Here is a 25,562-nt window from a genome sequence, read left to right on the forward strand (position 1 = left end):
GTAGAGATGGGATCCCCCTAACTTTCCCGACGGGAAGCCTGTACTGGCGGTCAGACCGAGAATGCCTACAGCTCCACCACCTCCACCTACGCTCTTCGGATTTGGCTGCGATCCAGTCCTCAAACTCTTGCCGATGAGTAGATGGATAGTTGAAGATCGAGAACTCCGGGACATCCCACTTGTCATCGCTATCCTCTACATAAAACCACAGGCGGTGATAATGTTTAGAAGTGGCGTCGAGTTTCACAGTCTCCGCAAGAAGGCAGTCAGCTGGGTACCACTGGAACCATCTGACATCTCTATCTATCGGGGGGAGGATGGGTTAGACATGTGTTGAGATAGACAACATGCGATGACCTGCCTTGTTGGTCTTCCAAAGAGTTTGTAATGTCCACAATCCAGCCTAGACCCAATCTCTCCCGTAGTCTTGATGACAATATCCGTTGCTCTCGTCTCAACGCGTCAGACATGATTACTTGCAAGTGTTCGCAATAGAGATAATGACTGTTGTATGCCAAGCTAGAGAGGCTCTAGACCTTGAAACGAAACGACTTATAGGGATTATACGATCATAAAGGACGACCGAAGAAGCTCAATGCCAGTGGACGGCAACGAGTTGGACAGCTTCCTGCTGCTCAAGAGGCCTGCATGTATATTGCACGTGATTCTTTATCTGAGAACCTAGGTCCTGCTTCCTGGAGGGTATTCCTTTGTGTATATCTAGCAAGCTATTAAGAAGCGTAGGCTATTCAATGATGCCTGGCATGCAATAGTGTGAGTTTCCGGGAATGGAGAGGGATGGGGGGGGGGAAGGGGGACTGAGGGTACGCATTCAAGTGAACAACGTCACATGACCAGGAGGATAGAAGGAGGTAGACATTGAGGGCGGTGCTGAACCCGCACCCCGTCGTTCACTACAACGGCATGCATCAGATAGCATGAATAAGGTCTGGGAAGGTCAGATACCTTGGTACAGCACTGGCGAAGAACCTACGGCTGAGGAGACATCAAAGGAGAGTATGGTGTTGTCGGATGACTGCTGTCCGTATGCTTGCGATTTCGCCGGAAGTATACGATAGTGTCACCTTGTCGAAATTTATGATGGCATCCCCACGTCCACGCGGCCGGTGGGTCGACAGGGGGAATCTCTCGGATATGCGAGCGTAGCCAGCGCCTGGCGTGCAGGGGCACGTCCACCTTCAATTTCTACCCGAATTCGTGCGAACATGTGATTCTAATCACTTACTTCCTTAGTAATGCCATGTCTTTGTGGAAGTGCGAGGCTTTGCGAGTAAGCTTGTCTGGCTAGTCTCTCGATGTCGATGCATCCCGCGAGAGAGGCTGAAACGAATCCGCGAGCGGATGTATTTTCACCAAAAGCCAAACATCTACCTCGCGATTCGGGAACCGTTGACGTTCGAGACCGCTCTGCAATCTATAGCTAAATGACCCTCCGATAGTGCAAGAATCTAGACTGGCTCGAGTGGACGCCGGATCGACTGTCACCTGGTCTGTCAAGGGCAAGGAGCGCGATCAGGGCGACATCCATGCAATCTAGCGCGACCAGAATAGAATGACGCTAGACCGAGTCGCCGCGCTCCACAGTCTGCGTCATCCGCATCGGGTACTTCACTCGGATCATCGATTGGGAGAATGATATATGATATACTGTCTCGAACTCGAACTGTCAGTGATCACCGATCAGTGAGCGATCCAAGGATGAAGAACGGCTTACATACTCTCTCTGGACGATCTTCTGTCATCGATTTACAATCGCATTAGCGTACCCAAATCCAGGGTTCGAACCTCGAACGCCCTGAAGACATGCCTCAAAACCGCATGGCCAACACTCGCTCACGGATGGACTCGGCTGAAGTAGCTGCACGGCGTCGCATACTGGCCATCTACACCATCATGGTAGCCTTTGGTATCACCGTCTCGTATTCCCTCCGCGACTCGCCGATATACCTGTTCGCCCCTCCGATAATGGTCACTTTGCTTGGCAGCGTTGTTGTCTGCAAGGCGGTCATACACGAAGCGAAAGATGTGCTCGGTACTGCTCGGTCCTGAAATGGTGAATCAATTCGGCGACGAGTCGGCAACGACCAGCTTGTGCCGTAGTGAGTAGGATGCGAAGAAAATTCAAAGTGATAGTCGCATCCGCTTACCAGTGCGAGCAAATCGTTATCCGCGCATGTAACAGTTCGAACACAGATCAATATCGAACCGCAACCACACATATCACATACTTTACGCCTCGACCATCAAGCCAGTCCTATTCGAGATCATTTCGCATGGAGAATTTCTGTATGTGATACCGCCGCTCCATTTGCCTCATGGTAGTCGGCCGGACTACAAGAATAGGAAGTCGCGGTTCCTCACAAACAAGCGGGATCGCGAGTTAGCATGGAAGGGCAGCGCTCGAACGTCATGTAAACCGATCTCGCGAAACGTTGTACTGCATATCAGAACGAAGACTATCCTCGATCTTCGGATACGATATGAACAGTTGAAACGCAGCTCGAGCTGCCATCACCTGCAATTGGATTTCCCTGCGCGTCACCCCGCCATCCGAAGTTAGGGAGATGAAAAATTTGAAAATTTCTCAAAACATGACAAGAGAAAGAAGGAGGTACTAATACAAGTGGAGTGGAAAGGCTTTGGTTCTCAACCTGACGATAGCAAGATTGCTGAATCCTCCAACCGAGAATTCAGGCTAACCCGAACTCATGGCTTCGATTGCGGGACGACAAGTCCGCCGCCACAGAAAACAGAAGGATCTTCTGTAAGCAAGTCTGTACCAGTGCTACGCAGACTGCCGAACCATTGCGATTCGTTGGTGAACTTGAGGGGGACGAGAGAAAGGTGGTTACTCTGGTATGTGGTCGAGGATATACTCGTCGAATCGTGGGCTTCTGACCATGTTCCAGAAGAGAAGGCCGTATCTGAGATGACTGATCCGTCAGGCGGGTAGACCTGATTCATTGCGAAACGCCAGATCCCCGCAATGCACTTGTCGCGTGTTAAAGATCCTTGGAGACGAATGATAGAAGGGTCCAATCCTTCTGCCTGACGACTTTCGTGAATCTGATTGCGATCGCTCATGCGCGACAAGACGACCACTTCGGTCTCCTTCGCGTCAAGCCACTCCCTGAATTTGGCCTTGGCGTAGAGGGGAAAGAAACATTGAACGTGTCTAATCAAGGAGAAGGACTCGGATTCTCCTTCCACCTTTGCCTCGAAGCCCATCTGAAGCATCACTTTCTCGTCTAGTGCCCAGTTGAACTGTTCGAGATGGCTCAACGAAATCTCGAGTGGTACCCAGAGGCAATAGTGTCGCCGGAGTTCAGGGATGACGTCTAGAATTAATGGCGAGTGAGCGTCAATGCGATCGATGCCAGTAAGTTAGAAACCATACTAACCTTCTTGATTCGGTAGCAAGAAAGCACGGCCTGACTTCAGAGATTGCCTTCCTTGTTCAAACTTGGCATCTTCGCGTTCCAAGGAGTAATTGCTTGCGAGAGTGGTGTCGTCGTACAGAGACTGTGGATCATCGCTGATACTGCCGTCCCGTGGTATATTTTTTCGCCTGGCAATCACGCTAGCAGGGATACCTCGAATAGATCCTTGAGTAGGTGGCGCCACGGAACCCTGGTATCGTGCCAACAATCTGTCACGTTCAGCTTCCACGCTCTTGTACCACCTATCGAAATGGGCTTTTTTACGGGAGGGGTAGAGGAACACAACCGGAATTGGTGTCCATTCATCATCGCCCTCCGTCCGATTGAGCCACCATATCTGTTCTCCAGTTCGGGCGTCGCATTTCTCGTTATCGAGCTTGTCCTCGGAGGGTTCCCAGCGATACTTATGGGCTCCCCCATCTACGCCTCGTCCGAGATCAGCAAAACAACACAATCACATGAGGGACAACTGACAACATACGCTGGTTTTGCTGATCGAGAACGGCGACACCCAATCTCAACCTCTTTCTATCTCTCTCGTATATCCGCTGAATCGAGAGCGCAGCAGCTGAAGCAGCCGACATACTTGTATCGAACTCGTGATCGATTGTAAGGGGAATTGCCAGGGTATAAAAACAAGCTGGATTTTCGTGAAGCGATCTTTCTTCGAGCTGTTTGGCAAGCATATTGAGTAGGGGTTTATATTCGCGCCTTAGCTTGCTGATGATGAACTGACGCGGCACAAAGGAAGACTAAAGGACCTCAAGCAGCTCAGGAGACTGTACTGGGGGAACATTTCGGGTTTCTTCAGTCATGGAGCGACCTGTCTCCTATACTGTACCCGAAGAGGCGGAGAAGCGGAGCGCTAAGACGTGACCGAGACAACAAAGGACACAATTACGCCTGTCCTCTCGTCTCCCGCGGATTAGAGTGGTCCAGGGACGACAAACTATACGTCTGACCTCCGATTGAAACACAATCCCCCCTCTTGTTGGCAATCATCGGGCTGCCAACCGGCAGGGAACCATACAGTAGCCGAATCAGACGTATACGATAAGAGCTGGGCGGTAACGCAGGCCAGAACGGTCCCATTGCCAAGCCGATGATGAAAGGATCAAGCAGTGGAGCCGTTGCGTGCCCTTTGATCGCGCAACATCGCGTGCTTCTCATGCAATATCAACCTTCTGCATTACCGCACCTGAATAGCTGCCTCGTCTATCGTACGTTGGATCATCCTCTACTGTACAGACGTTGGCAAGCGCCCCAGCTCACTAATCAGCATCGAAGGCTCGATTAAATTCGATTATCGAATGAGATCACAAGCCCTTGAGCCTGCCTCTTATTCACGTTACGTTAAACGATCTTGAGAGATACATATACAGTCAGCGCGTGCGGCATCCAAATGAGACCTGTTCAGTACCGGAAGGTCTTGACGCTCGGCTGATCAACAGCCTTGAAGTTTGCGAAGATCGCTGCGAGATTGGGTCGAGTATACCGGGCGGTTTGGTTCAACTTGAAATTGCTTTTCACTGCGCAACATGAAATACCACATGAGATGGCAAGGGCGAGAAGTCCAACCAAGCGAGTTCCATGGTCTCCTAGAAGTCCAACCAAGCGTGTCAAAGGTTGACTAGAAGTCTAACCAAGCGAGATCATCACAAAGTAAACATAACACAAGTCAAGTTGCGACAGCAACATGACATGTTCCCCCAAGGTACACCCTTAACTGACTGACCATGACTAGTCTGAGAAGGGTTTGGGATGTGGTACCCTGTTATTATAGGCATCCGCGGTACGCATGTCGTACACACGCGGGATGTAGGTTTTCACCTCGTACGGAGGTCCGTTCGGAGACTCTCTCGGAGACTCTCTCGGAGACTCTCTCGGAGACCTATTAGGAGATGTGTTCGAAGATGTCTAACTAGCACCTTGTAGTAGTTAGACATCCGTTATTACATTCATTACCCTACCCGTACCTTCTAGCCCCGTGTGTTACTATTCGGGTTTGCTGGCAAACCTTATAGAATAACGGATCACCCAAACACCCCGACTAGGAGACCCCGTATACGATGAATACGTTCACGCAGTGTTACGGACCGGATAGGGCTGTCCACCCCATCCCTGCGGATGCGATCCCGGTCTTGAGCGAAGACGGGAGCATGCAGATGATGGATGGACAAGGAAGGTTCATGTGGAGGAACCCAACTGGGGAGACGCTGGTAAACGACCAGTGCGTCTTTGCCCACCAGCAACCGGAGGTAGGTGCCACGGGGGTACCTACCGCTTCCACGCAGGCCGCACCGGCCAACAACATGGGGCAGACTCCCCCACAAATGCAGTCGACACCCCCAGCAGCTAACCCTGCTCCGGCCGCTGCGCCTCCTACCAGCCCGGACGTTTCCGCCCTGCTCTCCATGATGGCGAACATGCATAGCCAGATGATGGAGTTGGCGATGTCGAGGGATACTCGATCGGCGACGGCCACGGAGGAAGCGAGAGCGAAGCTGTTCAAGTTCGGTACGCCGGACAGGTTCGATGGCAGCAAGAAGGAGAAGGTTAGGGGATTCCTGGACCAATGCAACCGGGAGTTCCAAGTCAAGCCGGGGTTGTACACCGACCTTTACAAGATTATGTACGCGGAGTCGTACATGGATGGGCAGGCCCAGGCATGGGCAAGGGAGTACTCGTCGGGGCGAACTCAGGTCACCTGGCGGGAGTTCGAGGCGTTGCTCGTGGAGATGTACGGAGGGGGAAGGAACATCCTTGCTACGGAGAAGGAGTACTACTCTCTGAAGCAGGGCAACAAGAGCTTGAGTACGTACATCACCGAGTTCAACGACCTCGCCGCCCTCCTCCCAAACCTCAACGAGTACGGCAAACGGTCGTTCTTCCGCGCCAACCTGAACCAGGCCTTTCAGGACGCTATTATCCCTATGCCCAACCAGGAGCATATGACGCTGGCGGAGTTCCAGATGGAATGTCGTCGGTACGAAGACCAAGCGGAAGCCCGTAGGCACACGTCTTCGGGTAACCGTGCCCACACGAGCGGGAATCGTTACGCAGGTAACCACGTCGCTCCCCGAAACCCTGTTGTGGTTAACACCACTGTTGCCCCTCCTGCGGTGGCCGCCACGTCGGGTGCTACGCCCATGGAGGTGGACGCTGCGAGGATGCCCGGCGGGAAACCCTGCTACAACTGCTGGCAGCCCGGCCACAGGAGTGCCCAGTGCAGCAACGCCAAGAGGTCTCCACCTGCTTGGTGGCAGGCTCGGCAACAGGCTGGTCGAATGCAGGTGGCTGCGACGTACATGCAACCTCCCGCCCAGAACCACCAGGCGTATTGGGATGAGGAGTTCGCCAAGCAGAACGGGGACGAGCCGTTGCTGTGGACTCCGGGTGCTTAGGGTTTTCGTGTTTGTCATTACTCATTGTTGTACCTTCGTCGGCAGGACCGACGAAGATGTTTATCACCATTCCTTTTTTTACGAACTTAACGAGCCAACGACAATCAAGTTTGTCTTACGAAAACAATGAAGTACCACGACTCGCTTGGAGGCTCAATCGGAGACTCGTTCGGAGACACGTTCGGAGACTTTGCTGGAGAAATGAATCGCAACAAGAAAATAGCATAAAAATAAAAAGGGAGCCGACCCCCGAACGGCGACCAAACGAGACGTTACAAACACAAACAAAAATCACGCTCCACCACCGTCGCCACCACCGTCACCACCGCCATCGCCACCGCCATCGCCGCCCCCATCGCCACCATCACCCTCGTTGCGGTCCGCGGTGTGCTCGGTCGCGGTCCCCTCGCGCTGGGACCTGGCCCTGCTACCTCGTTGCGAGGGCTGCTTGTCCTGGGCGGGAGGGGGAGCGGCGTCCTTGGCGGGGGGCGGGTCGGCAGGGGGAGTACGGAACCGAAGGGGGTTGACGGCGGCGAGGCGGTCCCGGGCCCGTTCGTACTCCAAACGAGCGTCCTCAGCGACCTTGCTGGCGGCCTCGGCATCAAGCCGCTTCTGGCGGGCCTCTTCGTCGGCCTTCTCGGCCGCGAGACGAGCGTCTCGTTCCCGCGCAGCCTAGGAGAACTTGGGTTAGCTCAAAACGCAAACGTAGAAAGAGAGTACTAACGATCTGGACCTCGGTCTCCTCCTCGTCCACATCCATGGCGTCCTCCTCGCCGGGCCACACGGGGAGAGGCTTGTACTGACCCTCGGCGAAATCGAAGGTGATCTTGCGGGCCTCTTCGAACCCTTCCCAACCGCGACAGGTGTTGGGGTCCAGGTGGTCCCACTCCTCCTTGTTGTCGGCGATGGCCTTGTAGAGAGCCCCGCGTTCGCTCATGACGGAGACCCCGGACCAACGGTTGAGTTGAGGTACAATCTGGATGTCGGATAGCATGCAAGAGGAGTCAGTGGAAGAAGAAGAAAAAGAAAAAGAATAGAAGAAAACAAACTCACAACCGTATCGAGGAGCCTCTCGATCTCGGTCGCGACCTCATCCCGAGTCCCCAAGGCCATCTTGTCGGCGCGCAACAAGACCAACCCCGCTCGAACTCGGGTCTCGGTATCCTCATCGTCGTCGAAGACGACAACCATCTCTCGAGGAACGGGGGCACAACCGAGCTTCTTCGGGGCGCACCGACCGCAGGACCTGGTGACGTTGCCGGCGGTGTGCGGCGGGTGGATGAGATGGCGGCAGAAAAAGAGACCCTCGACGCTGATCACGTCCCACCACGTGCCGTCTTCCGGGTTGTACGTCACAAAGTCGGCGGGAGTGACGCTCTTGAACTTGCCACCGTCGAAGCAACGTTGGCAACACCATTGCCAACCACCGGAGAATTGGGCCTGAAGATCAAAAATCAGATATCAAAGGAGGGTCAGTCGGAGACCCTCTCGGAGACCCTATCGGAGACACGAAAACAAAGGAATATCAAAGGCTTACCAGCAACCCATTTACGCCATCCACATCCCCTCTCATCCAAGCGGAGATTACCTCCGGCGGGACGGTTCCTCGGAATCGTTCTTTCGCCTTCTGTAAGGCGTTGACTTCGTTGACCTCGAAGCCCTCCCAGTTGTTACCGCGTATGTAGCCATACACGGCGTCGTTGACCCAGTCCGTGGCGGCCTTGCGCTTGCGAGCTTTCGAGGGAGTAGGGGGAGCGGAAGGAGGCATGGTACGAAAGGAAGGAAGGAAAGATACGGGAGATAGTAAGCTATAGGTTTGCTAAAGGAGAGAGGATACGTACGTCGAAAAACATCAAGTCGACAAACCCCCTCGGGGGTCTTATACCTTTCACATTTCGAGAACAAGACAAAAGAGACCTAGGTAGCAGCTACTAGGACAAAGCAAGAAGTCGTTACTTCGAACACGACAAAGAGAATACAGCGATATCGGTTAGAAAGGACGTCGATACATACGACATCACCTTTGTTTACATCAACGAACAATACCGCGGACAGGACCATGTTGCAATGTCCGCGGGGAAGACAATAGAAGATAGACGCGCGACGCGTCGTCGTCGTCGGCTAGGCGTTTCAGACGGGTCGACGACACCGATAGACAATAGGTTCTTCATTGCAGCACCCACGGGCGCCGAGCAGTGTTTCAGAAAGAACCAGTGTACCTGGGCGTACAAACCGAAGGTTCTAGACGATCTCTTCGGAGACAATAGAGCGGGGGCACGAGGAGAGTCGCGAGGGTACAGACACTGGACGTTTCGAGGGAACAAAGAACTTCAAGATGAAACGTCTACTCTAGCCTCGGACTACTCGACTACTTTGGGCAATCTGGAATCTCGCCCTAAGGGGGGGATCCTATTATAGGCATCCGCGGTACGCATGTCGTACACACGCGGGATGTAGGTTTTCACCTCGTACGGAGGTCCGTTCGGAGACTCTCTCGGAGACTCTCTCGGAGACCTATTAGGAGATGTGTTCGAAGATGTCTAACTAGCACCTTGTAGTAGTTAGACATCCGTTATTACATTCATTACCCTACCCGTACCTTCTAGCCCCGTGTGTTACTATTCGGGTTTGCTGGCAAACCTTATACCTGTCATATGACTGTCTGATAACTATCATGCTCGAAATTGCGCTCAAAAGGGTGATTTAAGCTGTAATTTGCTGGTATCTGATGTTGCTCAGACAGAAGCTGCGGTATGATATCGCGCGGCACCCCAAAATACAGTGGTAAGATAGCTCGCGGTGAGTTGACACTTTCGGCGCAGTATAGTCGAGAGGTATGGATTGGGGACAAATCATGGTAGTGGAAAAACAGTGGAAAAACGTAAAATATACGACATCTGTAATCGAGTGCTGAAACGAAGGCTAATCGAATAAGGGTTACTTTTCCAAGTATCGATGCGGCGTTCCATTTACGACCATGATACTATCCTGCATGATTTGCCGTCCTACAATTGTTGGTTAAGTCTGTGGCTTCGAGCTGAAGGCGTTGATAGAGCGTAGACCATTCAGGATGGAGGAACAAACGGAACACGCCAATCCGCTTCGTAGATCTACACTGAGATACACCGAAAGGCAAAGGTTACTGGTCATTGTACTGACTTGCCGTGCCAACGACAATTAGACTCCCTCCCACGAATTCCTGTGGCTGCAGCTGCATGAAGATGTTGCTGCTGACGGTCACAGATGTCCACGTAGATTGGTTTTTCCGTTTCGTCTCCCACGAGACAGTCTTGTGACGACCCGAGCCGCCAGACAGCTCGCTGTCATATCGAGTGTTCACAACACTGGGTAAGCATGTCTGCGCCGAGCTCTCTGGTATCTGATATCCGCCTATTAGGGCATTGCACACAAGCCATCATGCATCAGTGTCTTAGTCGTATCTCTTAGTTCTGACATCCGAAAACATACCTATAGCGCTGAGACCGAAGGGATGTCCCGTTTCGTTTGCACTCATCGCTGACATTCGTACCAGGGTATCGTTCATCCGGTAATCTAATACAGATTGTTGAACATACGATGGGACCTCTAGGACCAACGGCGATTGTCTCCCCTTTGCCCAAGAGAGCCATGATGGATGCGAAGCCTCAACATCCCTGGCAAGACTTCCGGAATTCGTTCTTGCCGCATTTATCCAGGTCTTGAAGGCTCCTACATATTGTAAAGGATACTGAAATCGAGCCTTTCTGTGGTAGATCAGGATATCATGATCCAACGTGAAGTAATCCGCTATCGGGTCTACGCAACAAGTGCTACCACGTGACCAGTCGAAGTTATTCTCTTGAGATCCTGGTGGCCACCATATAAAGTGGCTCTCCATCATCCTATGAGCTTCTAATAGTGAGAGGACACATCAGAGTGGTCGGATGCATGGGCAAACATATGCCAGACTTACTCTTGGAAAACTGGACAAGCCTAGCAAACCGTTCTGATCCCAGACAAGACCTTGTCTGCTCGTCGAGTAAGAGATTGACCATTGAGGATGAGCCTTGTGCCCAATGAGATGTGATTTAGATATTATTCAATAGACGAGCTTCCAGCGCTCTTTCAGGTTGTTTTAGCCTCTACGAGCCTGGTTATATAACATTTTGCCGCTTTGCTATATCTCGAACATTGCGATCAGACAAAGGAGAAGACGTCGTCATGTCGCCACGTGATAGCGATCCGCCTCATCAAAACCACATTATCAGATGCCAGTATCTGCCGACGATGCGACGACATGTGATGACTTTGTTCATAATGATGCGCTATTTACGCATGCCAATTCCTATCCCCGCCCCGCATTCATGCCCAACGGACCGTCGATACTGCGGGACGATGATGTGTTTCGAGCAATTATACTGGCGCAGTCGATTGTAATCGAAAGGCATAGGGGTTTAAAATCGCTCTGATCGATTGCGATCGAAAGGACCGGCCGCAGGGAAAACACCGCCAAGATACGCTCGGCATGATGATATCGATGATGGCGGGATGATGGCGTGATACTACTCTGATATGCTGTGATGATATACACTCCGAAAGCTATTTCTACCGCTCTAGAACCGCGGGATAGACCACCGCTAGAGTTTGCAGCTTTGGAGATGCTCTATTCTTCAGCGTGGCTGTGAAGCGCAGCACCAGCCCGTCGGACCTTGGCGCGCCACCCGTTTCTTTTGTACTTGTGCTGATGAACTCTTCGTTTATGAAGCTTGTACCCCTTGTCCTTCTCTTCCTCCTCATCGTTCTTTTCAAGATGAGAATAGGAAGATTCGTAATGGTCGTGAATGGGTTGCTGTTCCCTGTAGAATACATCGCCGGATATCCCACCGGACGGAGTGGCGGGCAGTCCGACAATGCCGAAGACCTGCGTTTCGTCCCCTACCATCCCTGACCACCCGCGCAACTGATTCCCGTCCCCATACCCATTCCCACGCATTCCCATGTCTGTCCCGCCTCTCATCCATAGGTCGTACTCGGCTACCCCTGCGTCGGTGCCATCGTCGACGAACCCCCCGACCCCAAAGATCGCAGCGAGGAGGATGACGACGGTACTGAAGAACAGGATCCGTGCGAACGGGTTGTTAAACGGGTATTTCCCCATCCTTTGTCGATATGCGCGTCCGTGTCCGCCATGCATATAGGCGATATTGTTTTGTTTCTTGCGGTTGCGGTTGACGGGAGGGGGCAAGGCGTAGGCGGACGAGGTGGTCCGGTAGCGTTTGTGTTGAGGAGAACGGGATTGGAAGGAGCTCTTGAGGACGAGATTGTCAGGCTCGATGGGGTTATAGGTATCGTCCTCTTGTTCCTCCCGGCTGAAAGTAAGGACTCGTCGTCGAGCGACCGATCCGGCCGATCCGAAAACCGACCCAGTCCCCGCTTCAGGTATAGATGAAGATGCAGGTGTAGGTGTAGAATAACCTGAACCTGATCTCGGTCGACAGACGATCCCCAACCCGGTCATCCCCTCTTTATCACCCGGGGTCAAGAGGATCCCGTTCTCCCCTGTTCTGATGGCACCGCTCGTGCTCGTGCTCTGTTCGGGCGTAACAGGTTGAGGTTTCCCAGGGCTTCGCGGAGTATCCATTCGATTCCTCCTGCCAATCTCGATCTCTATCTCAAAACCGATCCCCATCTGTTCCATCCTCTCAGTTCCCCTAGATTTCGGTCCTTCCGGACTGGTGGAGGAAAAGGAATCCGACTCATCAAACGCCCGATCGAGGAGCAAGACCTCCCCCTCCCCATCCACACTCGGTAAGACCAACCGATCAGGCGTCCTCATCTTCGGTGTCAAGATCCTGTCTATCATCCCAAAGATCGAATAGTCTGGTTGAGGATGAGGGTCGCCGTATGAGAGCCGACGACGGGTGTGTTCGGAGAGTGTCGGGCTGGGACTAGGAATAGGAATCGGGCTGGAGAGGTCGTGATAGCCGTGATCTTGATCGTAATGGTCATGGGTATCGTACGTATCGTGGTAGTCGTCGTTGTTGTAGTTATGGTGTCCCGAATGTACATGGCTGTCGTGTTCGAAGCCGGGTTTACGGCCGTGTTCGTTATCGTCATTATGTTGCAAGCCATGAAAGTTGTAAGAGAAGGTTTCGTATAATACCTCTGTACCGGATCCGCCATCGAGCGGAGAAGGTGGAGAAGGAAGATGTCGATGATCATCGTTTTGTTGTTGCATTTGAGTAGGATGAACATCATTCAAATAGAGGTCGAGCGAGGTAGCGCTGATGACCGGCGGCGAATCTTGATCCACCGGGTTCATCGAGTCCATGCTGGTAATCAGTTCGAGATGCTGAGGTTTGAAGGTATAGGATTTGGATTGATTGTATGCGATAAGAGTCGAGGGGTGTGAGGTACTATGAAACGGCCAACCATCGGAGTGAGCTAGCAGTCCACCTGCATCTCCACACCTTCATCTAGCTCAGTTGAGGACTTACTTCTCCTTGTCCCAGCCAACGTCACTATCCAAATCCATGTACTCGTGATGCCGAACCTCCCCTGACCCAATTCTCTTCAGGTTGATGGTCTTGTCTGAAGCCAAAGGACCCTTGTTCTGGCAAGGCAACGGGATGAACCCTAACTCGATCTTCTTGATGGGGGTCGACCGAGTTCGAAGTCGTTTAGCAGGCGGGGTGTTGTGCTTGTACACGCTCGTAGGGATGTTGTATTGAAGGTTGGGTTGCCAGGTTGGTACGGTGAGATCTTGTCCAGACCGAGACTGAGATTGAGGATGAATTGGGAAATGGGAGGCAAGGCGAAGAGGTAGAGCGGGGGTTTCGTCCGTTGAAGATGAGGATGAAGATGGAGCGGTCCGTGCTCGATGATGCGAGCCGAACTGGTTCATAACACCTGGACTATATGTTATGATTGCAGTAGTGATATGGTCAAACGAGTGTGTGTTGTAGCGTTGTTATTATTGTTGAAGCTGTTGTTGTTCCGGAATATCGCCAGATCAGCCTTGCCTCGTTCGTGATCGAATGGCGTTTGCTTACTTCGCTCTTGCAGCAATGGAGCTAGAACGATAGGAAAAAGAGTGTTGGATGCCTCGTTCGAGGCTGTAGCAGAGATTCAGACGGTGTTTTCTGGGGATGATCACGATATCGACGTTACAAGATGCTGTTGGTCTCGACGATGTTGTTGATATCCTCGTACTCAACTCGATCGACCTCATCGACCTCCTTTGATCCCCGGATATACCCCAACAAAGTGATTTACATCCGTTCTCTCTTAAATAGCTTCCGTCCCGGTAGGCAGGAAATAGACCCCGGGGGATATGAGCGGAAGCTTTTGGCCGTTTCCGGTAATTCGTTGTACCTGCTGCATTTGGACGAGGTGACGAGTAGAGGTCGACCTGCGAGAAGAAACCCCAAAGTATCTGTTCATGTTTGATGTCAGACCTCGCCATGTTGTCCTGGGTTGGCCAACATCGGTATGGTCACGAAGTACGGAACTCGGGCTCTGCAGTTCGGACCCGCTGCGGGATCTGTTGACGCCGGACGCCTTCCCGGTCGCAGCCACCGACCGGTGGGGTGTGGCGTCGGAACAGCGATCGTGAACGTGTGGCAGTTCAGTGATTTGCAACGATGCAACGATACATATGCAACACACGATGTACGACTTCAGGACTGTATCTCTGGGTCAATGCAAAAGACCAGTGTTACGGCGGCCAATCCATCAACATCAAGAATCGTTGGAACGGGCTGCCAGGCAGTTATAAGGGGCACTGGCAGCTCGAAGGTGGTCAGCGCTTTCACCGAGAAGTTGATGCTATAAGCGGTCAGGCAGGAGTCATGTTGATGCAAGTAGAGGACGGTATTGATAGGTGAGCACTTTGCGTTCGAAGGATATCGATAGCCTATTGAGGCTCATCACTCATTCACATAGGTCCATAGCAGAGTCTGTTCTGAATCTAGCGTTCAGGCTCAATTGCGAGATGTCAAAGGCGAAGCAGCATCTTCTAGACAAACTTGAGAGGACCTGTACCTGTCGTCACACAGCTTATATGTCGATGTCGCTTGAAGAATTCAAGACGGCCTGGTCTTCCTCCTGAGTCGAGAAGTGCAGTCTCAATTCGTTCAGGTTTGAGGTCTATGGCAGTCGAGGTGACGCGGCAGTTGAGGAAGCGGACACAATGGTCGAGGTAGACGAGACGAAGAACAACTCCCCCCCCCCCCCCCCCCCCCCCTTGAGGTATTCAGACATGCTTGTGAGCTGACCGACGGGTGGTATCCGATATAACTGAGTGAATGACTGATAAAAGGTGTCAAGGAGAAAGTATAAAACGGGCGTGATGAGGATTGGTCCAAGAATGGAAGCGATCTACCAGAGCCGCTAGCAATGAAAGCCGAACCACAATTCGGCGGATGAGTCGGTGTTGAGCATTGAACATTGAAATCCGCCTAGGCGCTCGATGCAAGGCTGACTCTGAAGGCAAATGTATTATAACCGACCGAAGCATGCGGGATCTGTAAAGGTGCACGAGCGGTACTGATTGAAACAAGGCACCCTAACCACAGGCCTCATGGTGGTCGGTGTCGAGCGCTCTGGTTAACGAGAAATGAGAGCTTTGTGTGGTCATAGATCGAGCAATCATGATCTAGAAGGCCAAAGTCCCGCATTTGATCAAGTACAACGATAAGAAAATATCGATGTATCGGACTTGAAGTATGAGCAGATTGTAGGGTCGACATCGCCAAGGCGAAGAGTGCTCTTAGCAAGATGGATCGGTATTTGTCTCGTCCGTAAAAGCAATGCAAGATCAATCGCATCGCTCACCATCTCTCGGTCGCGTCGAAATGGAGGCCTAAGATGAGTATCAATGAAACTCCACAATCGTCCTCTTGACGATGTCGCTGGCGACCGTAGAACTATCGAAGCGATCACGACAGTCGTCGATATTCGCCTCGGGTCCTTGGCGGAGATTTAGATGTAGAAACGATCGCTATCCATCGCGTGCGATTTGAAATTTTTCGTGACCGTTCGGAGAAGGAATTGGCTCTCTTGGTCATGATAAGGCATAAGGGTGAGGGTCTTCAGCCGATAAGCCACAAAAACTGGTTGTTTGGTCAGAGATCACGCGGCTTGTACCTTTGGCGGTCAAAGGAAAACGTTCGTTTCAGGTTATTGTCAGATTGAGATTCATCGCTTCGGTCTAGGCTCATCGACTGCGGTGGTGCATCAAAGGGTAAGTACAAGTATAGATAGACAGGCTGCAATGCATCAAATCGAGTTGCTTCAACGATAACCTGCGATACGCCTGAGTCAGCACAGTGTCAAGAGAAAAAATCGTACATTCGCCATGGCATTAGGAGACCGTGTTTGTTTACTTCACTTTCGATCGTGCGATCGACCGGCTCGCGAAGTCCCAGGCGATCTTTATTCATACTCGGTCACGAATTCCAAAGTAACCGATGGGAAAAGGTCGTGGTGGAAGTTGCATAAGCTAGACGATAAAACTGATATTCAGGATGTCGTTACTGTCATACCTACCGACTCCAAGTTGGAAGACGTCTTTTGGGCGGCGAACAGCGGGTTCCGAAATCAGATGGTGTATTACGTGCGTCAGAACCAGACAAACGGCGAGTTGGAGGAGTTGAATTGGACTGAAATGAAGGAAAAGCTCAAGGGGGTTGAGTGGTCCTCGACGGATGATATCCACGCAGAACTGAAGCTCTACCCAGCAGGCAATGAAAGCACCGTCCGGCCAGGGAAGAAGGCTCTTGGATCTCTGGGCCAGAAAATGGATCATCGGCGAAACAAGTCTACTCCGTTGACAGGTGCCTCACGTTCAGGTATCAAGAAGCATCCTTCAAGGTCCAGGGCTGGATCGAATGCCTCAGCGTCAACTCATGTGTCGAGGCCAGGTCCTTCTCGTCTGCTCAATAGCGTCGAGGGGACCGCTACTGTTAATGACATCATCGCTACGCTACGAGATGAGGTTCAAACTACTGGCTCCACCGGCGGCCAGAGGAGCGGCGAACAGAGTACCCTTGCTCTTCCAACGATCACAGTGACGAGTCAAGAGGAACTTGACGCTAGACTCAGCGAGATGTTTCTCATGAACGGTGGAGACACTGAGAAGCCATACCAGCAGATGTAGCTTTTGATGGAAGATTGTCTTGTAGAAGCTTTAGACTGAAAGGATTGAATAGAGATACAGCGAACGAGACTCAGAATCTTGATCGTCTTGATATGACCGTATCCAATAGGCTGTACATGGAATCCCGTAACGGGAAACGTATCCACTACGGGGTAACGCGAAGTGGGAATTATCGCACCTTCGCTTGCTTCCCGTTATACCAGATATGCTAGCCCAAGGGGCATGCGCGATGAACCGATCTCCAGACCACAACCTGACACTGAGACGCCATTCTAGCAGAAGAGTAGCCAGGGACGGCTGAGGTTCAAAACGATCATGCCCTAGAGTATTGGCTCCGCTCTTTGAACTGTTTCGACTGATCACGCGCCTTTTCGCGGCGCAGTGACTTGCAGCCAGATGTGGCGCAAGGCTTTCAGACCGTAGTCAGCAGCTATCGTTAAGGCGATTGGCCCGAGTCTATGTTAAGCTCGACTTTGATTCCAGGATGTCGCATCCCTGTGACTGCCTTTGTCATCGAGGGAAAGGGTGTTCGACATGGTTCCATCCGGCCAATAAATTACTACCCCCAGCATAACGAAGGGTGAAAATGTGCGCCCGAGATGACGCGATTATCAGCCTCAGTATGAACACCTTCATGTTTATGTTTGCACTGAATTCGAACGACGGGAGCTACTCGACCATTTCTCGCACGCCTTCTTAAGCCATTCAAACATCGACAACCAGAGGTGAGGTATCGCCTCCCGCAGCCTTCCAACATTTCCCTTGCTGTGATGACTCGACCCATTGATGTGTCCGTGATCCTCAAGAATGTTGTATGGCTTGAGGATCAAACAGAATCATCGCTGGGGCAAGAAAGGAGGAGGAGGGGAGTTTCAGCCACAAAGTTTTCGCCGGTACAGACTGCACGATCCAGTGCAGTCGCCATCGGCAGGTGTACTCCTTTGATATACAATACCTTGCTGGCCACCCTCACTGTTTTCACCTCGCGGTCAGTAGATATATAATGACTCGGCACCAGTAGGTCGCATTTCCAGACCCCTTTATCCGGCTTGCGCCACTGTTGGTTCCTGAACTGAATTGTGACCAAGCCTAGAGAAGATGTTGGGACAATCCAGCGCCATTACCTATCTCGTGCGCATGCGACCACCCCCGCAGGCCTATAGGCCCCCTCTACATCCCGACCTCCAGAGACACCCTGTGATCGCTGCCGACGGTTGTTGTTTCATGCTGGCCGAGTCGCCGAATAATCTGGGACCCGAGTGCTTGCTGGCTCCCTACATCTGGCCTCATGCCCATCTTGCCCATTCGTACAACCGTACCATAGTGGACGTCAAGCGCAAGGTGCAACAACGTCTCACTATAACTCCAGGAGAGCTGGCCGAACTTCTGGAGGGGATTGACGGAGCCTCTCAAGATGCCATTTACGAGGCTTTGAAGCGCCCAAAGCCCGACTCGGAAAGGAGTCAACTTCCGAAGAGGGGCCGTGAAGGGGCGAAGAGTGCCGGGGTGAGGAAGCATCGGGACAAGTCCCGTGCGATGCAGAAGCGGAGAAGACTACTCGTGGCGACGACCGCGTCATCTCTAGAAGAAAGAAGTACGCAGGTCAATAGCGGGACAAGTCAAACAGAGTCGACCGCTGCAGACACGGTAATGGCGAATGGACACGATACCTCGAACACAGACGAGTGTGAATCATTTGTGTCGGCTTTGCAGGGGCTCAAGCATAGGTGGGAAGTCCAGTCCCTCTGCTCGGAAATGGAGTTAAACTTGGTCCTAGATGAGCAAAAATCCGGCACATCCAGGACAGGAGGGTCCGTCTACAGGGAAAGTATATAATCTTTAGACATTTCCAGCACGCACAACAGTACGATGTACGGAAGGAGCACGAGGTTCTGTAATTGTATATGTCATTCGTATCACAAACAGTTTCTAGGAAAGGGTTTGGCAGTGTCACAGTCGTAGTCCATACATGAGATCACGATCGCACAAGATACCGATGGTGTGAGCATTTGGCCATAGTTTATACAGACGAACAGAACCAGTGTCATCGTGACCCATCGTGTCCAAGAGGGCAATCCTTTGATCGATGACGCGTGCGCAGCCGCCACACCTGAGGATTGATTTCCTCCGCTCAAACAGGCAGGAGACACAGCTTGGGAATCTCGTGATCTCACAATGTCCTCCTTTGACGCTAACGATGCCGCGAGAGCTCAGCCGTCTCCCTTATATAGCTCTGTCGCCTAGATGGTCCTATTCGCAGACGCCTCCACAATGTGGATAGATGTACATTCTCGCATTCGACAACGCAGAACTATTTCGTTCACTGGGGATTTCAAACACTGCAAGATGGTCACTTATCTCTTGTGGTTGGTATCTGAAGGAGATTCTCAACCTTCCTCAAACGACAAAGGGATTGCTTACAGTCCAGTGGAGATAGGACATGGGTTCTCGGTAATGCTCAAGCAGGCTGAGACCGACGAATACCTAGATGTGGGTCTGCCTCCTGGGTACAGGCTGCATTCCTATCTCTGGAAGGAAGGCAGGGGTGCATATCGGTACGAGCATCGTGTCTATGATCGGACTGAATGTTCCCGTTGGAGTTGCATGGAGTTGCGGGAAGCTCTGGAAGGGATACAACCTGTCGTGTACGCAACGATATTCAGAGACCTGGATGACGGCGGACAAATGCAGAAAGACTTCACCCATGTCCAGGATAGGCGACATAAGCAAAGTTCGATTTCGGTAAATCGACTCACCCAGAAGTCGAACGTTAGGAAGAGGAGTCCTACCAGAACATCCCGAATCGAGTTGAGGAGGACAATGGAATCGCTCGATTTGACAGGACAACTGGAACCTTCGTATGTCAATACGCAAAGTAGCCAGGACAAGAACTTTGCCTACAGCCGAAGTAGCAGCGCAAACATATCGTCGCCTAGCGGAACTGCCACTACGACTGTCATCTCGTCCTCGCTGTTTGACGGAGTATGCATTCAGCCGGACGCTTGTCCTGCTGAAGAGGGTATCGAAGTCGAGATGTAGCGATCTGCGGTGGAACCCTCCAAATTGAACCTGGACCGCGAATGTCGGTGATGGACGAGAGAATGTCATGTATCGCCCTTATACCTCCAAGCTTGCGTTATCAGTAGCCAGAACTAGCAGTTATGACTCTTCCTTTCATGCATATGTATCCCTATGGCCGATGGTGTACAGTATACAGTATACTATTCCTTTGCATACCCCGTTTCCGATCGACTATACACATATTGAGATCGAACTAAACATGTTAAGGCGAAGTATCGCCCGAGTTGGGTAAACATACAGGGAGATAAGCTATTCCCGATGATAGTATAAGTCAAGGAAACTCAAATGGCACACCACTCGATGGTACTCTGCCGGAAATCACCCCATCGAGTAAACCTCCTTTTAAGATATTCGTAAGAACATCAGTCTGTAGCTCTTGTACGAGCTGGACAAGCAATCGTCTCGGCAAAGAGGGATGGCGCACTGAGGAGATGAATGATCGGGGTCCCACCTGGATCATTAGCCTCGTGACTGGGCTGCCCTTAGAGTATGTCTGACATCCTGCCGAGTTGCGTCTCTCCTGCTACCTAGTACTGCATTGTAAGAGATCGAGGCGAAGAACGAATTCAAACAGTATTCACCGAACGCCATCCTTTGAATAAGATATCCTTTGGTCGTAAGAGACACGACATGTGAAATAGATCGCGAGCCCGTAATCTCGTAGCTCTGCTCATGTAGGGGAGGTCTGGTCTCGACCTTCCTTTGATCCATTGTAGCGTAATCCTAGCGACAGGATTGCGCGGGTGTTACTTCCACACTAAACTGGATGGGTATAAAGTCTGACGCCCTTCGAAAACATATTTACGTCTCGTCACGCCCTTTCTTTGTTCCGCTGACTCACCAGCAGCGTAGTCTTATTGCGATACCATGGAAGACTCGCTCAACATCGTCTTCATCCTCTTTCTCAGGCGCAACTTGTCCTATCTCGAAGATCCCGCCTACAAGAAAACAAGGATGTGTGGAAGGGTCCTGTTCGCGCGGTGAAGGGCAACAATTGGATGATGCTGACGACTAAGCGTGAAGATGTCGTTCAGAATCTGCCGAGCTTTGAACTCGTGGAAATCATCTACGGAGAAACGATGGAGAAAAGACGTAAGGTCGTCTCGTTCAGGAGAAGATTGAGGTCCGAGGGTCAAGAGGTCTACGGAAAGACTTACAAAGTGGGCGGTCTTGCGGATAGAGCGATCCGGTTTGACGAGGCGATACAGAAGGCAATCATGTCTGCGAAAGATCACCCGAGGGTCATAAAGACTTCCGGAAACACCATTTGGGAACCGATTGGTCCTCTTCATGGGATGGATGATCTTATGACGAAGTTTTTCCCTAAGACCACTCCACTACCATCGAGTCGCTACCCCGAGACTTCCGTAGACACCCCCGGGTCTTCTCACCACCCTCCGACGTCTCTCACTTCGACGACGCCGATCAGCGCACCATCAGGCTGTCCGGGAACTGACCAGATAACGAATCCGGTATTCTCCTTTGGAGTTTCCATTGAGGATTACATCTCCCAGTTCGGGACAGAAACAGGTGGGATATGGCGGTAAAACCACTATGACGCAACACGAAGGCAAGCGCGTAAAGTGATACAGACCCATCCCATAGAATCTCTGCACCTCGCAGGCTTGCTATGTTCTCAATTTGTCTTCATATGTATAAATATGTATAGTGAGGATTGCGAACATATTGATGTCAGAATGGACGACTCACACCTGTGGCAAAGAGAAACTGATTCTGCAAGTTGATGTGCGAGTGTTTCTGAAGCGAACTCGGATCAACTACCCGGAAGCTCTGAGGCGTAGAAAGCAACAACAACCTTTCGGATTGGATGATTGAGGGTATACGTAAAGTATGTCGATAGTTATTCGAGGTCCAACCTGAGCTGACGATTTGTCGGGATGTTCGAAGAGGCGTCGCTTGCAGCAGGATAGATCGACTAGCGCGCAACGACGCTGAAACTCGGCCGGGATCTGGTTCCGATTTAACACGCTCACGGATGTCTGGGGGCTCGTCTGGTCGGATTGTAGGTGCATACTTTTAGACGGATACACAAACCTGGGATTTATAATTATAACCTGTCGAAGGATCGAGGGTGAGGACCGATATGTCCAGACACGAGAAGGGAATGCAAGACCCTTGGCCGGCAAAACCGCTATCAGGTTACGCTTCAAGCTGTACGGTGCCTCGATGACCTCGCGCACGACGATAATCTCTTGTCTATCCCACCTTCCCCAGCGAACGTCTGGATCCTTGAAGGCCGCCTCTTCGAATTCTGCTGTCACATCACAAAGTTCAGCCTCTGGATTGAGGGATATCACCAATCGAGAACCGATTACGGTTCCACCTGGCTTGACAAGTCATTTTGGCTCCGTCACTGAGACCGGGGGATCGACAGAATCGAGGGAGATGTCAGGAGACTGGAGAGACAAATAAAGTGTCTTCTTCTTCTTGATTGTGTCTGTAGCCTTTGTATGGATGTTGCTCGCTGTAAACATTTGCCCCGTAAGGTTGCATCAATGCGATAAGAATAAGCCGACATCGACGCCGAGAACTTGCCCCCCTTTTTTACACAAACACTTCCAGTCACATACGGAACCAAAATCGCTGTCCCTGAGGAAACGATGCGTGTACTCCCCTAAGATAAATTTCCCTCGCGCTTTTCCGGAGCGAACAGAAACAGCGCACTGCCTCCTTCAAGCCGGCTGTCATGTAACGCAGAATCGAAAAAGAAGGTATGCGAGAACGACTCTGATACTTGATGGTCAAATTGGCCAGCTCATACTATTACACCGCGTCACCATCCGGTCTTCTGTCTCTTACGAACAAAAAGGAAAATTCTTCTTTGCTGCGAGCTTCGCCTGCCGGAGCGAGTCATTTCGCAGATTGCTTCCTACAGGAGCCCTAATCGATTTGCTTCCTTTGTGCATATGCGTCATATTGCCGAGCTGTGTCTCGTGTGCCAACCTCTTGATGATCAGCTGGACAAATTTGGAAGCGAAGCCTAATCTACCGATTTAAATCCCTATGCCCCCATGATGCTTACTTAATTTTCCCCCATCGTATGCGCTGTCCATGTGTTTCCTTTGATTCTTCTTTTCAAACCCCGCATTGAAACGTTACATGACACGGCAAGTGTACCTAGAGTACTCGTATGTCAAGGAAGCCCCATATTTATAAAGTACCGGACAGAACCGCCTTCGAAGTCCACCTTTGTATTTAGCTTCGAACCGTTCGGAGCTGATCTCATTGTGGCCTTGAAAATCATGTCCAATACCAGTGAGATCACATTCCTCCTCATATTGAAGCGGAAGGCGAACTGCGAGGATCCTCAGACGAATACAGATCTGTGGTCCGGCCCCGTATGCCACCCGAAGAAAGTGAGGAACCACAACCGTTGGGTCATGCTCACAAAGAAGAGAGATGACCTGATCCTTCCAGAATTCACCATCGAGGAGGTCATCTATGGGGAAAAATATGCTTGGAAAGAATACATGTCTTACTGCAGGTTGACATCAGGTGGTAAGACGCTCAACAATCTGTCTTGGCTCACAAACAGGCTCAAGCAATCCGACAGCGATACTGCGAGCAGTATCCTTCGTGCTCTAGTAGCTGATCCCAGGAACATTGGAATCAGGTACCGTGGGGCATATGATCCACTTGGGAATCTCCACGGACTCCAGGAAAATTCTGAGCGGCTCCCAAAGGATCAAGCACAGAGAACACACATGCCGGTCCAAGTTCCGGATCCGGCGGACTCTCTCATGGCGTCCTTGCAGACGAATGCTGGGGAAAATTCTATCTCGGGGAGCCAGGTTCGTTAATCCCCGACAGGGAAGATACTAGGAGCACTGATAAATCTGTTGATATCGTTCAGTCAAGAGAGGCTCAAGGATCGGAAGAAGTACCAGAAGACGCCGCGCCAACGTCCGATTTGTCCATGACTTCAGCCCCGGCCGTGTGTTCGAGATTGCTTCATGTCGTTTGACAAGTCTGATCAGATCTATCCGGACGAAAGACAGAAGGGAAGCGAGAGCTATATCAGACCTTGTAATCCCGGAAGTAGCCTTGACAGCCAAGCTGAGACTATCCTTCAAGGTGGAGAAGGTGACGTCTGGTGCTCTGCCGATTCACCTGGTGGCAATACGCCTCCTAGTTTCGTCGGTGGATTGAGTACCGCGACGGACACAACAGTAGGAGGATTGTGCTCAGACGATTCTCAATCTGCTATCACACCGTCACCGAAAGATACAGAAGAGTGCTACGAGGATTTTTTGAATGCGATCGTCGACCTGTAGAACTTGCAAGATTTTCTTCTGATTTCTTGTGGCTAGACGAAATGTTAGTGGCAGCTATGTAGATCAAGCCTGGGGACTTGCGTCGTTTTGTACAGGTTGACACTAGACTGCGCTAGAGACACAAAGTACGCACACGAAGAAACATATCTAGATTGCAGAAGTATGCGAAGTTGCAGCGAGTAGCAGCGAGCAGCAGCGAGCAAATACCGCATAGCTATCAAAGAGATGAAGAGTATGAGAACATGTTTGCGCAATGCCGAAATGTGGCTAGACTGTAACTCACAGGTCAACATATGAGTACATCTCATTGATCTGAGTCATAAGGCGTTTCTCATGCGTATATAGTACCTGACAGAGCCGCCTGCAAAACTCACCGTTTTATTTAGCTGCGATTCGCTGGAAGCGCATCTTATTGTGGACCTGTGTTGGAAATCGAATTGGTCATTGCTGGATAGTATGCATGGAGATATAACTACAAGGTGATCTGTTGACGAGGATTGAAAAGAGCTTGTAAAATAAACTGAATCTTGTAGACTGACCTTATGGACTTTTGCGTTGCGGAGTCGACCTGAATAGCCCGACAGCTATCAGGCGGAACAAGCAGCAATAATGTTTCCGCCGAGGATGATTAGCGCTACTGGTGAAGGTGCCGATAGATGTCTAAGGTCCGACTTGAGCTCACAATGATCACGCAATGTTTGAAGAGGATCATCATGACCAGCGCGTAATGACGCTGAAACTCGGCCGCTTTCTCTATCGTCATCTAGTCAGTCCCCCGCCAGAAACATATCGGTTTGCATCTCTTCCCTAATCTGGCTGAGCTATACTTGTCTCACTGATTGCTGAGCAAATCGTGCGAAACGATGGGGAAAGTAAACGAAGCATACTTCAATCGCTGCCTCACACTGGTCCGGCAGCCTTGACTGTCCTTTGGAATCCGGCGAGGCTGACTGGATTAGATGTCTTCCACCCTACCTGTCAATTGCTCAATTGTCAGTCGTCAAGCAGAATAGGAATGTTGCGTTCTGAAGGAGGAGAAATATAGCAACCTAACCATATATTCTTGTGGTGAATGATATGTCCAACACTATCTCTCAGTGGATGTCTTCCTCGATTTGTAATTGGTAATCGATTGACAGCGTTTCCCGACCTCTGTTGTCCGACAAAGATCTGAAACAGCATG

General features: G+C 51.2%; 9 protein-coding genes across 9 annotated transcripts; 4 read left to right on the forward strand and 5 right to left on the reverse strand.

Moving 5' to 3' along the window:
- Positions 1-1,698: 1,698 nt before the first annotated feature.
- On the reverse strand, positions 1,699-2,583 carry HD553DRAFT_320557 (uncharacterized protein). Its single transcript, XM_046181160.1, has one exon. It carries the CDS (start codon positions 2,238-2,240, stop codon positions 1,905-1,907), a length of 336 nt encoding a protein of 111 aa, XP_046032510.1. The 5' UTR covers positions 2,241-2,583; the 3' UTR covers positions 1,699-1,904.
- A 6-nt stretch (positions 2,584-2,589) lies between these two features.
- HD553DRAFT_320560 (uncharacterized protein) lies at positions 2,590-4,193 on the reverse strand. Its single transcript, XM_046181161.1, has 3 exons — positions 3,943-4,193; positions 3,423-3,881; positions 2,590-3,359 (listed from the first exon to the last, which is right to left on the reverse strand). The coding sequence occupies exons 1-3, from the start codon at positions 4,145-4,147 to the stop codon at positions 2,728-2,730; spliced, it is 1,296 nt and encodes a 431-aa protein (XP_046032511.1). The 5' UTR covers positions 4,148-4,193; the 3' UTR covers positions 2,590-2,727.
- A 5,726-nt stretch (positions 4,194-9,919) lies between these two features.
- On the reverse strand, positions 9,920-11,203 carry HD553DRAFT_167695 (uncharacterized protein). Its single transcript, XM_046176874.1, has 3 exons — positions 10,818-11,203; positions 10,334-10,756; positions 9,920-10,255 (listed from the first exon to the last, which is right to left on the reverse strand). Exons 1-3 carry the CDS (start codon positions 10,897-10,899, stop codon positions 10,005-10,007), a joined length of 756 nt encoding a protein of 251 aa, XP_046032512.1. The 5' UTR covers positions 10,900-11,203; the 3' UTR covers positions 9,920-10,004.
- Positions 11,204-14,017, reverse strand: HD553DRAFT_167694 (uncharacterized protein). The gene is made up of 2 exons (XM_046176873.1): positions 13,342-14,017; positions 11,204-13,260 (listed from the first exon to the last, which is right to left on the reverse strand). The coding sequence occupies exons 1-2, from the start codon at positions 13,746-13,748 to the stop codon at positions 11,508-11,510; spliced, it is 2,160 nt and encodes a 719-aa protein (XP_046032513.1). The 5' UTR covers positions 13,749-14,017; the 3' UTR covers positions 11,204-11,507.
- A 2,185-nt stretch (positions 14,018-16,202) lies between these two features.
- On the forward strand, positions 16,203-17,443 carry HD553DRAFT_365814 (uncharacterized protein; the record flags this gene model as incomplete). Its single annotated transcript, XM_046184080.1, has 3 exons — positions 16,203-16,968; positions 17,113-17,155; positions 17,386-17,443. The coding sequence occupies 3 exons, from the start codon at positions 16,203-16,205 to the stop codon at positions 17,441-17,443; spliced, it is 867 nt and encodes a 288-aa protein (XP_046032514.1).
- A 658-nt stretch (positions 17,444-18,101) lies between these two features.
- On the forward strand, positions 18,102-18,839 carry HD553DRAFT_346555 (uncharacterized protein; the record flags this gene model as incomplete). Its single annotated transcript, XM_046183211.1, has 1 exon — positions 18,102-18,839. One exon carries the CDS (start codon positions 18,102-18,104, stop codon positions 18,837-18,839), a length of 738 nt encoding a protein of 245 aa, XP_046032515.1.
- A 343-nt stretch (positions 18,840-19,182) lies between these two features.
- Positions 19,183-20,199, forward strand: HD553DRAFT_320567 (uncharacterized protein). The gene has a single exon (XM_046181162.1). The coding sequence runs from the start codon at positions 19,248-19,250 to the stop codon at positions 20,040-20,042; it is 795 nt and encodes a 264-aa protein (XP_046032516.1). The 5' UTR covers positions 19,183-19,247; the 3' UTR covers positions 20,043-20,199.
- A 344-nt stretch (positions 20,200-20,543) lies between these two features.
- HD553DRAFT_327205 (uncharacterized protein) lies at positions 20,544-22,445 on the reverse strand (the record flags this gene model as incomplete). Its single annotated transcript, XM_046181778.1, has 9 exons — positions 20,544-20,784; positions 20,926-21,022; positions 21,094-21,305; positions 21,590-21,636; positions 21,795-21,900; positions 21,972-22,054; positions 22,079-22,118; positions 22,140-22,356; positions 22,421-22,445. 9 exons carry the CDS (start codon positions 22,443-22,445, stop codon positions 20,544-20,546), a joined length of 1,068 nt encoding a protein of 355 aa, XP_046032517.1.
- A 902-nt stretch (positions 22,446-23,347) lies between these two features.
- On the forward strand, positions 23,348-24,379 carry HD553DRAFT_327206 (uncharacterized protein; the record flags this gene model as incomplete). The annotated part of the gene is made up of 3 exons (XM_046181779.1): positions 23,348-23,896; positions 23,959-24,039; positions 24,083-24,379. The coding sequence occupies 3 exons, from the start codon at positions 23,348-23,350 to the stop codon at positions 24,377-24,379; spliced, it is 927 nt and encodes a 308-aa protein (XP_046032518.1).
- Between the last annotated feature and the right edge of the window lie 1,183 nt (positions 24,380-25,562).

The sequence above is a fragment of the Filobasidium floriforme genome (genome assembly GCF_021052385.1).
Source record: "Filobasidium floriforme strain CBS 6241 chromosome Unknown HD553scaffold_31, whole genome shotgun sequence".
NCBI lineage: Eukaryota > Fungi > Basidiomycota > Tremellomycetes > Filobasidiales > Filobasidiaceae > Filobasidium > Filobasidium floriforme.

What these genes read in the sequence shown, in the direction of transcription:
- HD553DRAFT_167695 (XM_046176874.1), bottom strand. Translation starts at nt 10,899, where the DNA reads ATGGTCAATCTCTTACTCGACGAGCAGACAAGGTCTTGTCTGGGATCA. An exon ending in GCTTGTCCAGTTTTCCAAGA is followed by an intron (nt 10,757 to 10,817) that starts GTAAGTCTGGCA and finishes TCTCACTATTAG; the next exon opens with AAGCTCATAGGATGATGGAG. An exon ending in CTTCGGTCTCAGCGCTATAG is followed by an intron (nt 10,256 to 10,333) that starts GTATGTTTTCGG and finishes ATGCCCTAATAG; the next exon opens with GCGGATATCAGATACCAGAG.
- HD553DRAFT_320567 (XM_046181162.1), top strand. Translation starts at nt 19,248, where the DNA reads ATGGTCCTATTCGCAGACGCCTCCACAATGTGGATAGATGTACATTCT.
- HD553DRAFT_167694 (XM_046176873.1), bottom strand. Translation starts at nt 13,748, where the DNA reads ATGAACCAGTTCGGCTCGCATCATCGAGCACGGACCGCTCCATCTTCA. An exon ending in GTTGGCTGGGACAAGGAGAA is followed by an intron (nt 13,261 to 13,341) that starts GTAAGTCCTCAA and finishes GCCGTTTCATAG; the next exon opens with TACCTCACACCCCTCGACTC.
- HD553DRAFT_320557 (XM_046181160.1), bottom strand. Translation starts at nt 2,240, where the DNA reads ATGTGTGGTTGCGGTTCGATATTGATCTGTGTTCGAACTGTTACATGC.
- HD553DRAFT_320560 (XM_046181161.1), bottom strand. Translation starts at nt 4,147, where the DNA reads ATGCTTGCCAAACAGCTCGAAGAAAGATCGCTTCACGAAAATCCAGCT. An exon ending in TCTCGATCAGCAAAACCAGC is followed by an intron (nt 3,882 to 3,942) that starts GTATGTTGTCAG and finishes GACGAGGCGTAG; the next exon opens with ATGGGGGAGCCCATAAGTAT. An exon ending in CTTGCTACCGAATCAAGAAG is followed by an intron (nt 3,360 to 3,422) that starts GTTAGTATGGTT and finishes CATTAATTCTAG; the next exon opens with ACGTCATCCCTGAACTCCGG.